This window comes from Bos indicus, chromosome 17 (genome assembly GCF_029378745.1).
Source record: "Bos indicus isolate NIAB-ARS_2022 breed Sahiwal x Tharparkar chromosome 17, NIAB-ARS_B.indTharparkar_mat_pri_1.0, whole genome shotgun sequence".
Taxonomy (NCBI): Eukaryota; Metazoa; Chordata; class Mammalia; order Artiodactyla; family Bovidae; genus Bos; species Bos indicus.
In genome coordinates this window covers 69,193,197-69,210,349 of record NC_091776.1, presented here as the reverse complement: position 1 = coordinate 69,210,349, position 17,153 = coordinate 69,193,197, and the positions used below count along the sequence as shown (strand labels likewise).

The following is a 17,153-nucleotide window of genomic DNA, read 5'->3' as shown; positions in this document are numbered from 1 at the left end:
TGTGGCTGACCCCTGAGGGACCCGGGTGATTTTGCAAGCTCCGTCGCAATCCCGGCTGTCTGCGTCGCTGGCTGGGCGTCTGCCGCCAGTGCGTGGGCAGGCACGCGCGGCCGGGCCCTGGCTCCTCCCTGACCTCGGGCTGGGTGTTGGGCAACGGCTGCGGTTTGTGTCTCCCTTTCCCAGGCGGGCCCTGGTGCTGGGGTTCCTGAATCCAGGGGCGTCTCAAAGGGGGATGCCCAGAGCTCCCTTCCCCAAGGGGAGGGGTCGGTGATGGTGCTGCACGGCGGGGCGGGGGGTGATGGTGTGTGCACTTGTGGTGTGCAGGCCTTGTTTGTGCAAAACAAGCGAGCAAGTCTGTTTTGGCTAGAGTGTCCGTGTGTCTGTCTGTCTGCACATGCTTCTGAGTGTCCGTGTGTCTGTGTACTTGCGCTCCCGCGTCAGAGGTCTGGGTGTCCGCGGCTGTAGGTGCACCCAGCCACTCGTAACCCTCAGCCGTGTGCCTGGCTCTGTCTCGGCACGTGTCCCGTGTATGCGTGGCTGGTGTGTGCAGCTGCTCAGTTGTGGGCGTGTGTGAGCGTTTGCGGCACGTGTTTCTGCATGTCTGTTTTTACCTGTGGCTGGGACCGTTTTCCTGTGTCCATGTGTGCGTGCACACATCTGCCCCTGTGTACCCTCGTGTCCACTCTCCTTCCATGGACTCACATCCCTCTGGGCCCCTCTGCCTCTCCCTGAGGCGGAAGGCCCAGCCCCCTGCAGTCCCCTGGGAGCCGTGGGCTGTGCTGCCCTCCTCAGCCCTGCCCTCTGCCTGGCCACCTCCTGCCTCCGCCCTCAGCCTCCTCGACCCCCTCGTCCCCCTCTGCCCACATCTCCTTCCCTCCTCTTCTGCCTGCAGCCCCAAGGGAGCCTGGCTCTGCTTCCTGGCCCGAGTGTGTGCGGCCCTCAGCCCGAGCTCTCTACAGGGCCCCAGCCCCGCTGCCCCGAGTCAGCCCAGGGTTGTCCTCGGCAGCGTGGCTGCCCCGGGCCGGCCGCTGGTCTCCCTGCCTGGGTCTCCTCCTGGCATACCCTGGCCTCGTATATTTAGGTGTTCCTTTTCTTTCTTTCTCTTTTTTTTGACTGCGTGGCATGTGGAATCTTAGTTCCCCAATTGCGGATCGAACCAGCGCCCCCTGCGCTGGAAGTGTGGAGTGTTAACCGCTGGACCACCACGGAGGTTCCCATGCGCACCTTTCCTAAGCTGACAGACGCGAGCCCGGTGTGCAGGCCCTGCTCCGGCACTCGCACAGGAGGGGCTGTGGAGACCCCCTGACTCTCTCCTGCCTCTTTGGAGCCCACTTCCTGCCTCCCAGACTCTCTGTTTTTCTGGAGTGGTGTTTTTTTTTTTAACTCTGCTTAATTTTTTTTTTTTCTAATTGAGGCGGAATTCACACAATATCAAGTTGACCATTTAAAAGTGAAGAGCTACCTCCCGGCCATTTAGCGTGTTCACAGTGTTGAGCAACCGTCACCTCATCTAATTCCAGAACACTTTCATCACCCCAAGAGGGAACCCCGTACCCCTCGGCTGTCACTTCCCATTCTCCTCCCGCAGCCCCTGGCAATCACTGAAGTGTCTTTATGGATTTCCCTATTCTGGACATTTCCCACAAATGCACTCATCTCATATGTGACTTCTGACGTCTAGCCTTTTCACTCAGTGTGATGCTTTTGAGGCACATCCAGGTGAACGCCTGTGTCAGCACTCCATTCTTTTCAATGGCTGAATAATATTCCAATGCATGGACAGAATCACGTTTTTTGGACAGAATCATGTTTTTTGGACATAATTGCGTTTTTTGGACATAACCACTTTTTAAAGATTTTACCGGAGTATAGTTTCTTTACAATGTTGAGTTAGGTTCTGCTTTACGGCAAAGTGAATCAGCTGTATGTATACCTATATCCCCCCTCTTTTGGACTTCTTTCCCATTAAGGCTGGGCTTCCCCTGTGGCTCAAACGGTAAAGAGTCTGCCTGCAACGCAGGAGAACCGGGGTTCGGTCTCTGGGTTGGGAAGATCCCCTGGAGAAGCAAATGCAACCCACTCCAGTATCCTTGACTGGAGAATCCCATGGACAGAGGAGCCTGGCGGGCTACAGTCCATGGGGTCGCAAAGAGTCAGACATGACTGAGTGACTAACACTTTTTCCTGTTTACGTCACCACAGAGCACGGAGTGGAGCCCCCTGTGCTATGCAACAAGCTCTCACCAGTTACCTATTTCATACCGGGCAGTGTGTATGACATAAGCGCTTTTCTCGTCCATTGCTCGCTGATGGGCATTCGGGCTGTCCCCGCCTTTGGCCTGTTTAACCCCTCCTTCTTGACCGTGGGGTGCACAGCAGTTGTGTTCAGTGACTACTCTCCTCTTCCTCACGCGCTTGGCTGTGGATGGTCCCAAATGGACACATTCTGTCACCCAGCTGAATGGCCACGAGCCAGTTGGCCCTTGGACAGAGCAAGTCTTTTCTCCCCTCGGACCTGGAGGGTGTTTCTGTTTCCATATCAAAATGAACGCTCAGAGATGCCTTAGCGCGTCCCCAAGGACAGGAGGAGGAAGACAGCAAGTCTTCCCAGTGCCCACCCCAGGGCATTTTCTCCAGGGCCCGCAATCGGCACCTCTGCAAAGCGAATCCTGCCTCAAGTCTTTACCACTTTGTAGACACTGGGCCCCCAGCTTGATCCCCCATCTCCTTCGAGTTGTCAAGCAAAGCTGGTGACCTTGGGCTGCAGCTGGCACCCAGAGCAGGCTCAGCCATCCCACTTCCTCCCTCCACGCCCTCCGCCCTGAGGACTGAGGACTCCCCGGAAGTGCCGGGAAATCAGCTCAGCTAGCAGAACTGGCCTCTTGGCACATCCTGTGTAGCTGGAACCTGACTTCGTGCAGGGACCGGGACCAGGGCTCAGGAAAATCCCTCGGCCTCTCTGGCTGCACCAGCCACATTCTCACCCACGCGGCAGGACCCCACTCTCACCTGTGACATCCCGGTTCAGAAACTCCAGCTACGCCAGGGAGGTGTGTCTCCTGGGTCTCGCCATCAGTCCCGGGAAGGACTCCGACAGGGAGCGGGGGCAGACAGAATGCAGGTTCATTGCTAGACCCTGGGGTACCATGAAGATCAGGCTGGGTCAGCATTCACTCCTGCGGCAAGAAACGGGCAGCCTGGCAAATGAGTCTTCCAGGTCCCTCCAGGCTTCGTGGTAATTTCACTCACCTGTGAGTAAGCCTTGTCTTTCTTGGCGATTTATCCCTTGCACCTGGCCTGGTGTCCCACACATGCAGCGGGTTCTTTATTACCTAGAGGTTGAACGAGAGACGGTAGGCTTGTCCCCTCCAACGAAGGCTGGCGGCGCCTTTCTACGAGGCTTACGTAGAATTTGTCCTGAAATGCGTTCTTGAAAGGAAGTGGGAGAAACGCCTTGCCTTTTTCCTTTTCAGTTTGTTTTTGCAGGGAAGTGTTGAAATCTGCAGCAGCTGAAAGAATAGATGTTGAATTTGCTTTTGAAAAATCATCATAAAAGAAAAAGTCAGCGTCTTTTGTTGTAGCCACGTGTTCCGGGAAACAAGCTCAATCAGAAGGACTGCAGATGGTGGAGCGCGGTTTATTACACCGGCGGGCCCAGGCAGAGTCTGCTCTTAGCCAAGGACCCCGACCAGTTTTTGTGAACACCTTATATACCCTGTGTACGTGCCCAAACCCACCTCCCCAAATTCTTTGAAACTAGTCTGGACAAGGTGAAAGAGAGATATGATCAAAGTTAACCCACGATTCATGTGCGTTAGTAGTTAACAGTGGACAATTATCAATAGGCCTGTGGTCATACCCCAATAAGCATAATAAAAGTTATGATTCTATTTGGTTACACAGATAATGAGGGTATTCTTTTAGGCGATGGAGAGTCTAAGTAGAGCCCTGGGGTTCTTCCATGGGGGGGGCGGGGGGCGGGCCTGGTTTTCCAGTTGGTATGTCGTTTCCATAGATACTGGGCATATAGGTCAAAGTCCACAGTCGGGCCCAAGCTGGAGTCCTGCTTTCGAGATGGAGCCTATTCTGTCTGCTTCGTCCTTCACTTTAACCATCGAGGCTTCCTGAAAAGGAGGGATCACACGCCTTGGTGTATCAGGAGCAACGCGATTCTGACGTTCCTCGGATGAGGGCACTAGAAAGTCTCCAAGAGGCCCCGTCCCGCCCGGCGGTGAAGCGGGCCTGCACTTGTAGAGGCCCGGCTGCAGGGGGCTCTGCATGGCGGCTGGGGACACGCCTGGGCCCCATAGCCGCAGCTGCATGCTCATGCATCCATCCAGTCATCAAGGATTTATTGAGCGCCTACTGCATTCCAGGGCTTCGCTGGGGCTTAGATGGTGAAGAATCTACCTGCCAATGAGGAAGACCTGGGTTCGATCCCTGGGTTGGGAAGATCCCCTGGAGAAGGAAATGGCACCCCACTCCAGTACTCTTGCCTGGAGAATCCCCATGGACAGAGGAGCCTGGTGGGCCACAGTCCATGGCATTGCAGAGTTGGACACGACAGAGCGAGTAACACTTTCACTTTCACCTCTACCTTCCGAGGCCTCTGCTATGCTTTGGAGACAGGCGATGGGGAACCACCACCACCATTTCACACCCTGTTGGAATTTACAGTCTGGCTGGGGACACAACCCCACAGTTTTAAAAGTTTATGGTTCTGAAGAATGCTACAGAGAGGGGTATGTGGTACTCTGGGGCGGGGGCGGGGGTGTAAACTAGCCTGGGGTAGAGGAAGGCCACTTGAAGAGCTGAAACTCGGTGTCCGATGGCAGTTCAGTAGTGGGTACAGCATGTGCCAAGGCCCTGGGATAAGAGCTCACTCCTGTGGGGGCTGAAGAAGGTCAGAGAGAGCGGCGGGCAAGCTGGAGAGGTGTTGGGGGAGGCTGGGGAAGTGGGCAGGGACTGGGGGCCATGGCGATGACTTTGGCCTTATCCAAGAGGCAACAGGAAACCAGGGAGTGTTTTGAGCAAGAGGATCAGACCAGGCTGTGTTGTACAAGCCCCTCCGGAGGGTGGCTTGGTGTCCCCCGCCCTTTTCTAAAAAAATGTTTTATTTGGCTGTGTTGGGTCTTGGTTGCAGCACACAAGATCTTCATTGTGGGCTTAGTTGCCTGCTGCAGGTGGGATCTTAGTTCAATGACCAGAGATCGAACCTGGGTCCCCTGCATTGCAAGCATCACTGCAAGAGGGATTCTTAACCCCTGGATCTCCAGGGTAGTTCCTCCACACCCCAACCTTCCCATTCAACTTCCAGCCACACCCTTCGTTCTGTAAACTGTTCCATGAGGTCCTGTTTGCCCTTGCAATTCTCTTGACCCGGAATTTGTAGCGTTTCTGTTCTGCCTTTCTGCCAATGAAACCTGGAATTTCACAGGTTTCACTGTGGAATTCACAATTTCAGCGATGTCTGTGCAGACCCGCGGAAATACCCACCTCCGTCCCCAACCTCCCCAGGCAGCCAACCCTGTGAGGGCACTCTGGGAGCCGCTGGCGTTTGTTTCTGTGGCATCTCTGCCTCCTCCCCTCTGTGCACCTTTCCGCAAGCTCCCACCTCTCAGGCCTCAGTTTCCCCACCTGCAAGGCAGGGACCATGGGCTCTGCCTCATTAGGGGGTTTTGAGGATGCAGGGAGCTGACCCATGAGGGAGTCCTGGTCCCGGTCCCAAGAAGAGCTGCAGAAATGAGCCCGATTGTCACCACTGGGCACACAGCACGTGCCTGGGGCACCAAAACAGTTTTGGCAAGAATGTGATGTTTCAAAATAGGTCTCGTGTGTTGTCATCATGAGAAAAGCCAGGGCTCCGTTCGCTGGACTCCTTGATCCTGCTGAGTGTTTGCCAGGTCGTGGACTATAGCCTGCCAGGCTCCTCTGTCCATGGGATTTCCCAGGCAAAAATGCTGGAGTGGGTTGCCATGGCCTCCTCCAGGGGATCTTCCCGACCCAGGGATTGAACCCAAGTCTCTTATGTCTCCTGCATTGGCGGGAGGCTGCATGTTTAGGACTGCTTTTATTTACGGCGACGTCTCAGTGTTTGGAGCCTCCACGGGACCCCATGGTGCTTTATAGGGTTGTGGACCCTCTGTGGTCATCTCTCCTGTCCCAGCACCTCACAGAGGAGACCCTGGGCTCAAAGAGGGTGGCCCGGGGGTGGGGGTCATCTGCACGCTCGGCTCCTGTTCGTCGCACCTCAGAGTAGATGAAGCAGCCCCCAGTAGCCTTGGCCTTGGCCTGGGTGGGGGTGTTCCCCATGGCAGGGCCTGGTCTGGGAGCTGACGGCTGACGGCTAATGTGAGGTTGGTGCAGAGAAGCGAGTCCCACTTCTCTCTCTCTGCACTTCCCTTAATAGGTGTTCAGGCTCTTGGAAACGGGGGTCAGTCACCCAATTTGGGGGAACCACGGGGTGCAGGGGAGGGCATGCAGTCCTGTCCCCACAGACACACCAGGTCCCAGGAGAACCCTGGCAGGTCTTGAGTCAGATGACCCCCAGGCCAAGGGTGACCTCGCTGACCTCACAGGGGCCCTGGAAGATCCTTGCTCACCCGGCGTTTATGTAACGTGAGTTTCCCAACCGCCCTCAGAGTCACCCTGTGACCTAAACAGATGTGTGCCGTCGTCTGCCCCAGTGGCTGGTGGGTAAGTGCTCACTGGACACTCGCTGTGGGCCGGGCATTGGCGCGCCCCGTCCACGGAATTACGGCACCGGCCATGTAGTTAGTAGGCAGCATTTGGCCCTGCACTTTCACAATCGAGATGCAATTCACATGTCATCAAGTGCATTTAAATTTACTTTATTTATTTATCTTTGGCTGCCGTGGGTCTTCGTTGCTTTGTGCAAGCTGTCTTCAGTCCCTGTGAGCCGGGAACTGCACTCTTCGTGCAGTGCGTGGGCTTCTCATCACGGTGGCTTCTCTTGTTGCGGAGCACAGGCTCTCGGCACGAGGGCTTCCGTAACTGTGGCACATGGGCTTAGTTGCTCCGAGGCATGTGGAATGCTCCCCGAGCCAGAGACCAAACCTGCGTTCCCCTCGTTGGCAGGCCGATTCCTATCCACCGTCCACTAGGGAAGTCCCCATCAAGTGCATTTAAAGTGTATATAATGCATGGACTTATATCCAACTGCTGGAGCCTACGTGCCTTAGAGCCCGTGCTCTGCAACAAGATAGGCCACCACAGTGCGAAACCTGTTCTCCGCAAATGAAGAGTAGCCCCTGCTGGCCACAGCCGGAGAAAAGCCTGCATGCAGCCGTGAAGAGCTAGCCCAGCCAAAAATAATAAATAAATAAAAAGTAAATATAATAAAAAACATAATCCAGTGGTTTAAGTATATTTATAAGAGGGTGAAATCATCTGTTTGATAGTTAAAAAAATATTTTCGTCCCCCCTAAGAAACCCTATCCATAAGCTATCACTTCTTGTCTGTCCCCAGATCCCCCAGCCCCTGGCAACCACTAATCCACTCTCTGTCTCTATGGATTCACCATTTCTGGACATTTCATATAAAGGGATCATACGTGGCCTTTTCTGACTGACTTGCATGGAGCATAATGATTTTGAGGTTCGTCCATGTTGTAGCACGCGTTAGTACTTCATCTCTCTTTCTGGCTGGATAATATTCTATCGTATGGACAGACCACATTTTAAAATCCATTTTCTGTTGATGGACTATTGCGTTACTTCTACATTTGGGCTATTGTGAATGAATGCTTCTGTGAATATCTGTGTGCAAGTTTTTATGTGATTATATGATTTCAGTTCTCTTGCGTACATGCCCAGGAGTGGCATTGCTGGTTGTCTGAGATTTCTACGTTCACCATTCGAGGAAGAGACATTCTTTTTCCTAAAGTGGCTGAATGTACCCTCTTCCATTGCCACCAGCAGTGCACACGGGCTCCGACGTCTCCACGTCTTCTCCTACACGTGTTATTGTCTGTGTGTGGTTGCAGATGCCCTAGTGGAGGTGCAGTGGCATCTCGGTGTAGTTTGGACATGCATTTTCCTCATGGCTAATGATACTGACTTCTTTTCACGTACTTATTGGCCATTTGTGTCTGGTTTGGAGAAAAGTCTTTTTAAATCCCTTGCCCGTTTAAAAATTGGGTTGTAGGCACTTCCCTGATGGTCCAGTGGTTAAGACTTCGCCTTCCAGTGCAGAGGGTGTGCGTTCAAATCCTGTCGGGCGGTAAAGACCCCACATGCCTCACAGCCAAAAAACGGAAACAAAACAGAAGCTGTATTGTAACAAATTCAATAGAGACTTAAAAACGGCCCACATCAAAAAAAATTTTGTTTCAATTAAAAAAATGGGGTTGTTTGTCTTCTCTGATGTTAAACTGTGGCGCTGCGGTTGCAAGAGGGGAAACTGAGGTTCAGAAAAGGGGGGTGTGACTGGGCCAAGAATTCTGGGCCCACTAGCAGATGGAGACCGGAACCTGGGTTGGTCTCCGCCCATAGCCTGCAGGCCTCTGCTCCCAGGCCTCTGCACGTCCTGCGTTCACGTTGACCTGCCCCTCAGGTCACACCAAATCCTGTCCTTGGGTCTAAAGGTAGGGGGGGCGTGGGGGGGAGCGCCCCAGCTGGAGGGTGGATCGGAAAGGCGAGGAAACAGCAGTTCTGAGGAACCAAGCGGGCCGTCTCTTCCCCTCCGGATCACGCGGACCTGGCTGACGTGGCCCGGGAAGCGGGCACAGCCCGGGCCCTGTGGTCGTGGAGCCTATTTATACTGGCGGGGGCCGTGTCGCAAGCCTTTCCTGCTGGCAGGAGAGACGTCACCAGGCGCTGACCTCACCAGAAACGCTGACGCACCTTCCCCTTACACTTCGCTTGGATGGGCTGTGGGGCCGCCTCACCTCGGCCTCCTCCCGCCCAGCTCCGGGCTTCTCCCCAGTGTCCCCGCTCCCTGCAGCCCCCCAGCCACACCCTCTACTTGAAGCCATTGACTTGCGTCCCTCAAGTGTATGCACCGAGGTCACGACCCCCAGCACCTCAGAATGTGAGTGTGCACAGAGCCAGGGCCCGCAGAGCGGCAATCGGGGTAAAGTGGGGCCATTGGGTGAGCCCCACTGCAATGTGACAGGCGCCGTAGAAGAGGAGATCGGGGCCTCCCTGGTGTGGCTCAGTGGTAACGAAGCCACCTGCCAGTGCAGGGGACGTGAGTTTGATCCCTGGTCCAGGAGAACCCCACGTGCCGGGGAGCAGCGAAGCCCGTGCACCACAGCTACTGAGCCTGTGCTCAAAAGCCCGCAAGCCACAGCTACGGAAGCCCACGAGCCTAGGTCCTCTGCAACAAGAGAAGCCACCGCAGTGAGAGAAGCCCGTGGATCGCAACTAGAGAAAAGCCCATGCGGCAATGAAGACCCAACACGGCCCCAAATAATTTTTCATAAAAGGAGAAGACATCTGGGCACAGACAGACACGGCAGGGCAGCTGTGGGAGGAGATGGTGAGAAGCCGGCCGTCTGCAAGCCAAGGAGGGCGGCCTCAGGATGAAGCCAGCACCTTGAGCTCGGACTTTCAGCTCTGGGACTGTGAGAAAACGCCTTTGGATCATTTCTGTCTGTGGTACCTGGTTATGGCAGCTCCAGCAAACTCATATGCATGTTTAAAGCTCCGTGCTCAGGGCCAGCTCTTTCAGATGTGAAGGCACCCTTCTTCACATACAGATGTTTTATAAAAGGCACACCGCAGGTGGAGTGATCGCAACCTCTCTGGGTCTTGGAGGCCTCTTCAAACCAGGGAGAACCTACTGCTTCTGGACCAAGGGGTGAAAACACTGGGCTGTCCCCTGAGCATGGAGGCTGCTCAGCAAGGAGCCCATGAGAGGGGCATGAGGGTCTCTGGCCAGACCTGGCTCTCCCACCTGGAGCCCAGCCCTGAGCTTCTCCAAGCTTCGGTTTTTCTCCCATTACCAGGAGCCAGGGACCTTCCCTGGTGGTCCAATGGTTAAGAAAACACCTTCCAAGGCAGGGGATGCAGGCTTGATCCCTGGTTGGGGAACTAAGATCCCACAAGCCACAGGGCTACTAAGCTCAGGCACCACACTCGAAACCCACTCACCACAACAAAACATCCCGCGTTCTGCAACTAAAACCCAACGCGGCCAAATAAGTACTTTTTTTTTTTTTAAAAGCAAACGACTATTAAAAAAAGGGAGCTGAGGCACGCCTGCCCGGCCAGTATCCCTCCCAGGGCTGCAGCGAGATGAGATCAGAGATGTGAAATGAACAAGGATCCAGGCCTGGCCTGGGCCCAGGAAGCCGCCTTGTGGGAGTGGGCGCTGGGATGCGGAATCGAGCAGAAGTGACGTTCTCAGGAGGAGACTCCAGAACTGGGCCTTGCGGGTGGCGGGGATGTGATGGGGACCAGGGAGTAGGCAGGGGCGGGTGAGGAGAAGCCTCCGGGGCTTAGGGTGGCGGGGTGCCCCTGGTGCTGCCCATTGCTAGTTCCTCCGCACTTGGAAAAGAGCGGGCCAAATAAACGTAATGACTGCGTAAATGAGCTAGATGGGCGTGTCTCCAGGGGGCGGGCTGGTGGGAATGGCCTTGGGGGTATTGATGGGTGCTGGAGTGGGTGCCCGGCCTTCCTCCTCCCGGCCACCTTGGCATTCCTGATCCAGGCTCCACGGGGCCCAAGCAGCTCAGGCTTCTTTGGTCCCACGCCCCCGCTAGCGGCCCCACCCCACTCCTCAGCCTTTGACACCCTCCTCCCCACGGCACTCCTCAGGGTGCAGGCCAAGGACCCCCAGCCAGTCTGTTGGAGGTGCTCAGGTGGCCAGGCATGGCGTTCAGGCCAGCGCAGCCTCCGTCTGCTCTCTCATCCTGTGGGGAAGCAGCAGGTTGACTCAGGAGGCGCTGTCTCTGGGGCCCCTCCTCTCGTTTCTTTGAGAAGCAGAGGACCTACTCAAGATCACTATCTTTCAGAGAAAGTGAAACCTGGCCCCCACCCGTCACCAGCGACTCCCCCTCCAGCTTCCCCTCTGAGCTCACAGCTTCCCCATCTCCTCCGCCCCCCTACCCCGCCTCCCCGACAGCCAATACTTGGAAGCAGACTGTTTCATCGCTCCTTTTTCCTTCCAAGGGCCTTTGCCTTTTATGTCCATGATGGCAGCAGCCCAGTGAGGTAGCTGAGAGATACTTTTCAAATCCTCATTTTATAGGTGGTGGGGGCCTCCACGGCCCAGAGATGCGAAGCAACTTGCCTTGGGTCACACAGCATGTCAGTGGGCTTGAGCTCTGATCTCCCTTTTTCCTTGCCCCAAGTGCCTGGTTCGATGGGCCTGGGATGGGGAACACTGGTTATATGAGGGGTGCCTCGCCGGGGAGAGGAGAGGGCGGGGAGCCCCACCAAAGGATGCAGGTCTTGGGGCCAGAATCACAATCTCGGGGCTGCCAGCCTGGGTCTGGCTCTGTGCCCAGAGCCCCGTGGTTTCCGCTCACAGATGTCCCAACAGCCCCGCGGGAGGGCGGGAAGGGCACCCGAGAAGGAAGATGTCTCGCTCCCCTCACCCCCAAACCACAGTGGCCTGAAGCCCGATGGCCCCCAGCCAGGGACCCGGATATGGGCCCTCCAGGGGCCCGGCTGGCAAACCCTCCCATCTATCCCAGACGCGGCCCCCCTGCAGCGAGCATAGACCCCCTTGCTTCCCCGCTCACCCCAGGAAGGCTGAGGCTGTGGTTTGCATCATCCTTGGGCGTGGGGGGCTGACCTCGAAGAATGAATTCGAAGAAAACAGGAGGAGGCGCGGGCATGCCACCGCACTGGGCGCCCATTGGCCGCCTGCAGAAACTTTGGTTTTTTTTAGGGTCATGTTCCCAGAAGGCCTCCCCTCCCCCACCCCCTCCCCACCCACCTCACGAGGTGTTGGCCAATCACCCCGACGGGCATAAAGTGGCTGCCAGCCCTCAGGGCTCCAGGCAGGGAGGTGTCACCCCCAGCGGGCACAGGCCGGAGCTCGGTCACCCAGCATGCGGGCACAGCGTATGCAGAGAACACTGCTCAGTGAGTACTTCCTTCCTCCCCGCCGGCAACTGCCTGCCGGGCTCACGGGCACCAGCGGGGAGCAGGGCCACCCTTTGCCCTCTGGGAACTGGGCAGAAGGATGCTGAGAAGGGGAGAGAGCCAGAGGGCAGGCAAAGAGAGGGATCTACTGAGAACACAGCATCTTCACAGCAGGAGAAGGGTATCCCCGGAGGGCTTCCAGGTGGAGGTGATGCAGACTTGTGGACTCTGGGAGCAAGGGAGTGAGGGAAGGAGATCACCACTGCAGGAGAAGCCAGGGAAGCAGGAGTGAGGCGGGAGATGTGCTGGGGCAGAGGAGGAGGCCGGGGAAGCTGAGCGGGATCGCGGTGTGATGTCTGGAAAGGCGGTGGGGTGCCTCCTTTTTTTGGCCCGGATTCGCAGGCCCTGGGATGGATGGGCACTCTCAGCCGGGTCTGGGGGCCCGGGAGCCCACACAATCACACAGCACCCATAGCCACACCCACAGGGTGACAGGCACACAGAGCCGCGTGACGTCATACGGTGCCCTTGGTCTCAGCCATCTGGGAAGCCCTGCACGCAGCCCGGGGCCCCTGCGGCCGATGGGTCACAACGGCTGGCTGTGTGTGGCGGCCGTTCCCTTGGGCCTTGCGCAGACCCAGACACACGCCCACACAGGCTCCCTGGCCCCACGTGCTCGGGGCTCACCCCAGCCCCCGCCGGCTGAGCCCAGCAGCAGGTACCTGGGGGGGTGGCAGGGGGTGCCCTGTGGCTGCGTTCCCCTGGCGCCCAGCCCCCTGGGCCCCGGCTGCGGCGTCTTCCCCAAGGGGCCACGGTTCCTAGGAAGGGAAAGTGGTGTCACTGCCTTCCGGGCCATTGCACCACAGGCCCTTCCGACCACGTGGCTGGCGGTGCCGGTGGGTGGGTGGGGGGAGGTGGTGGAGGGGGGAGCCGTGACGGTGCCCGCCCACCGCGGGGCGCTCTGGCTCACCACATCTCTGGCGGGGGGCGCCTGAAAGAAGTGGCCGTTTCCGGAGAGAGGAGGGAGGCCCGAGAGATGGGGGCAGAGGGTGGCCTTGGGTGACCTGAACAAGTCCTTCTGCTTTGGCGCCTTGGTTCTCCTGTGGGTCAGATGGGGGCATGGATGAGCTTATCTCATGCATCCTCTCCAGGTGGAAAGGCAGCCCCTCCTGGTTCTGCAGATGGAGCTCAGGGCCGGGGCTACAAACCCCTCTGGAGGCCCCCTGTAGGGTTGGGGGTATTGGGGCCTGCAGCAATGGCGGATCCTTAGCCCAGAGGTCTCGTGGGCCCCACCTGGGCCCCCGCAGGTCAGCTCCCGAGGTTGGCAGGCTGGACTCCGCTGCCCCACCACGTCTTCTCAAAAGGCTCGCTTGGCAAGCCGCAGCCAGTGTCAGGTGCAGTGCAGCGGCTCTCTGGACGGTGGTGCTGGCCGCCGCGGGTGTCCCTGGGCACGCGCAGAGCCCAGCCCCCGCCTCCACGCGGATGAGGGGTGGGCTGTGCCCTCCTCTGAGGCCCGCGTGAGCACCCTCCCCTCTGCAGGGTGCCCACCGGCAGAGACTGAAGCCGGTCCCTCGTCTTCCCTCTGCCCCAGGTCTGGTCCTCAGACTTCTGCTCCTGTGCACAGTGGCCACGGGCAAGTGCTCGGGCAAGTACCACGAGCTTCTCCTGCAGCTTCAGCGCCAGGCGGACCTCATGCAGGACCCCAGCACGCTCCTGGATCCCTACGTGAGTGCCCAGCCCCCCCGGGGGGCACCTGCGTCTCAGAGAACTGTGGGTGGAGCTGGGGCTGGAGCGATCCCCAGAGAGGACCTGCTCAGCCTGGGGCTGGTGGTGGAACCGAGGCTCCACGTTATTCCAGGGCCGCAGTGAGACTGTCGCGGGTCTAACCCTGAGACGTCAAGGAAACAGTGGGTGGGCCTGGAGCGTGAACCCCAACTCCGTCACCTCATTCGTCTGTTTGCCCAGCGTGCTCATTGCACATCTACCACGGGCCTTGTTCTAGGCACCGGGTGGTCACAGGGAACAGTCCACCCTCCTAAGCTCAGGTCATCTCCCATCTCTTCCACAATGACACACCTCACACCACCGTCACCACTTGTGTGGTCACCCCCGCCAGCCCTGCCTGCAATGACCTGGGAGTCCTCTCCGTTCTTGGGCCTCAGTTTCTTGATCTGAACAATGGGAGGGTTGGATGGGGGAGGGGTGCATGTGGCCCAGCAGCTCAAGGCTGAGCAGGTGTGTGTGTGTGTGGTTGGGGCTCCAGGGCTCACCTCTGTACTGTCCTTTTCGCTCTCCCCAGATCCGCCTCCAAGGCCTACACAGTCCCGTACTGCAGGAACACTGCAGGGAGCGCCCGGGGGACTTTCCCAGCGAGGATGCCCTGTGGAGGCTCAGCAGGCAGGACTTCCTGCAGACCCTCAACACCACACTGGGCCTCATCCTTCGCATGCTGAGTGCCCTGCAGCAGGACCTCCCGGAAGCAGCCCACCAACAGGCGGAGATGAATGTCCGCGGGTTCGGGAACAACATCCACTGCATGGCCCAGCTGCTGCGTGGCTCCTCGGACCCAAAGGCTGCTGAGCCCACCCAGCCGGGCCCAGGGCCCACGCCGCTGCCACCCACGCCGCCTTCCAGCACCTTCCAGCGCAAGCTCAGGAACTGTGGGTTCCTGCGAGGCTACCACCGCTTCATGCGCACAGCCGGGCAGGTCCTCCGGGGCTGGGGGGAGAGACAGGGCCGCAGCCGCAGACACAGCCCCTGCCGGGCCCTGAAGAGGGGGGCCCGCAGGACACGGCCCTTCCCGGAGATCAGGAGACTCGCGCCCAGGGGCCAGCCGCCCCGGTAGCCTTTGGGGTGCCCCTGCCAGGTGAAAGGTCAGCAGGTGGCATGCAGGACGGCAGGCCGCTGCCACCCATCTCCTCTCTGCTCCCCACATCTCTGAAGCGCACTTTAAGGGGTGTGAGCCGGGCAGCCCCCTCTAGCTCCCCCAAGGCTGGGCTGCAGGGGTACGGTCAGGCTGTGGAGTGCCCCCAGCCCTGGGTTCCTCGGCCCTCGGGGGGTGGCCGGGCCAGGTCCATACAGGGCCAACTTTCCATTGATTCAGGGGTCGGATGACACAGGCTGACTCACGGCCAGACTGGCCCCCCCCCCACCCCCGCTCTGCTCCCCGGAGACCGGCCGGACTGTCCTTCTCATGACTTGCATGGCTCTTGCCCCCATACTTCCTCCTTACCCTAGTGGCCTGGCTCCAAGGCGGTGGGGGTCAGGGCCTGAGTTGGCCGACTATGCCTCATCGCGTCTGGGGCCAGATCCCTGGATGCCTGGGAGGCCTCACTTTAGGCAGCTGTGATGGAGCAGAGGGCGCTGGAAGGAGCACTGATGGGGGTGGGGGGTCGGTCCAAGGTTGGCCTCTAACTCGCCGTGTGACCTCATCAAGGCCACCTTGCTTCTTAGGACCTCAGTTTTCTCTTTGTGATTCGAAGGGCTTGGGGACCACGTGCAGCCCTCTCTGCTTGTCAGTTGCTGGGACTCTGTGACACAGGGTGGATATCAGATTCTCTCCATTCATAGGGACACACGGTGCAGACGGCCACTGGGCACAGGCTCCGCTCTCTGGAGGAGACCTAGTGCCTGGAAGCGCCTGGTCTTGGGTCTCGGCTGCCGGCTGCGCCCCCTGATGGTGCATCATGGTATTTTTTCGTGCTGAAATCACCGCCCTCCTGGAGGGGGGGTCCCAGAAGCTTCTGGGCCAATTCCTTGGAGGGACAGGACTAATTTATAGATTTTTTTAAAATCAGTTTTTTAAAAATCTGTTTTCTATTTATAAGGCTTATTTATGATGTGTATTTAATGTTAATATTGTGCAAACATATATTTAAAATTTGCATGGTTTCTAAAGCCCCTGTGTGTCTCTGTTGCATTGGTTGGGGGGGGTAGTTGGGGAAGCCTCTTGGAGATGGGGGGGTCCCTAGGTGGCAAGGCCATAAGCGTCCACCAATGGAGGGCTGGGCTGGGGGTCCTTGCTCTATCCGGGAAGGGAAGCCGCACACCCCTGTCAGCTGTGGGCTCTGACTGAGGGGGCATCTCAAAGTGCCCATTTTCTCAGAGTGGGTCTCCCTTGAGAAGCTGGGGACCAGAGGTTTGGGAACCAGAGGGGACAGGGGAAAGATGGAGTCTGTGGGTTGCTCTCGGTCTTCGTGGGTGAGTGGCTGGGGGTATGTGTCCTGTGGGTGTTGTGTGAAACAGCGAAGTGAAGTGAAAGTCACTCATTTGTGTCCGACTCTTTGCAACCCCCATGGACTATACAGTCCATGGAATTCTCCAGGCCAGAATACTGGAGTGGGTAGCCTTTCCCTTCTCCAGGGGATCTTCCCAACCCAGGGTTTAAACCCAGGTCTCCCGCGTTGTAGGCAGATTCTTTACCAATTGAGCCACAAGGGAAGCCCAACGCTGGAGTGGGTAGCTTATCCCTTTTCCAGCGGATCTTCCTGACCCAGGAATCAACCCGGGGTCTCCTGCATTGCAGGCGGATTCTTTACCAACTGAGCTACCAGGGAGTCACTAAGTCATGTCCAGCTCTTGCGACCCCATGAACTGTAGCCCGCCAGGCTCCTCTGTCCATCGGATTTCCCAAGCAGGAATACTGGAGTGGGTAGCCATTTCCTTCTCCAGAGGATCTTCCGGACCCAGGGATAGAATCCAGGTCTCCTGCATTGCAGGCAGTTTCTTTATCATCTGAGCCACCAGGGAAGCCCCTGGTATGTTTCGTGAAACAGACAAGATAATAATAGATCTTGTCTCAGATATGGCCTGCAACCTGGTAGGTGCCTTGAAACTGTTTCCTGAAGGGCCCCAGGTCCGGTAGGGATTCCACCTGGCTGCCCCCAATGCTCAGGGCCTCACCCCCGGAAGGTCATCTATACATCAGTGACATGCGAAGCGGCAGCTACAAAGGAAGGGCTCACAGAATTAGATGAACTTGACCTAGATCAGTCCCTGGCCACCCCCATTTCTGGTGGGAACAAGACTTAACATGGGGTGGAAGAGAACTCCACCCACTATGACCCACTTCGCTGATGAGAAGACTGAGGCTCAGA

General features: G+C 57.6%; 1 protein-coding gene across 2 annotated transcripts; it reads left to right on the top strand.

Annotated features, from left to right (window-relative positions):
* The first annotated feature begins 11,946 nt into the window (after nt 1–11,946).
* OSM (oncostatin M) lies at nt 11,947–15,948 on the top strand. Of its 2 annotated transcripts, none has more exons than XM_019976992.2 (3): nt 11,947–12,057; nt 13,649–13,782; nt 14,357–15,948. In XM_019976992.2, the coding sequence occupies exons 1-3, from the start codon at nt 12,024–12,026 to the stop codon at nt 14,900–14,902; spliced, it is 714 nt and encodes a 237-aa protein (XP_019832551.2). In that variant the 5' UTR covers nt 11,947–12,023; the 3' UTR covers nt 14,903–15,948. The 2 variants fall into 2 exon arrangements, with proteins under 2 accessions (XP_019832551.2, XP_070625916.1); XM_070769815.1 differs by lacking the exon at nt 11,947–12,057 and adding an exon at nt 12,067–12,775.
* The last annotated feature ends 1,205 nt before the right edge of the window (nt 15,949–17,153 follow it).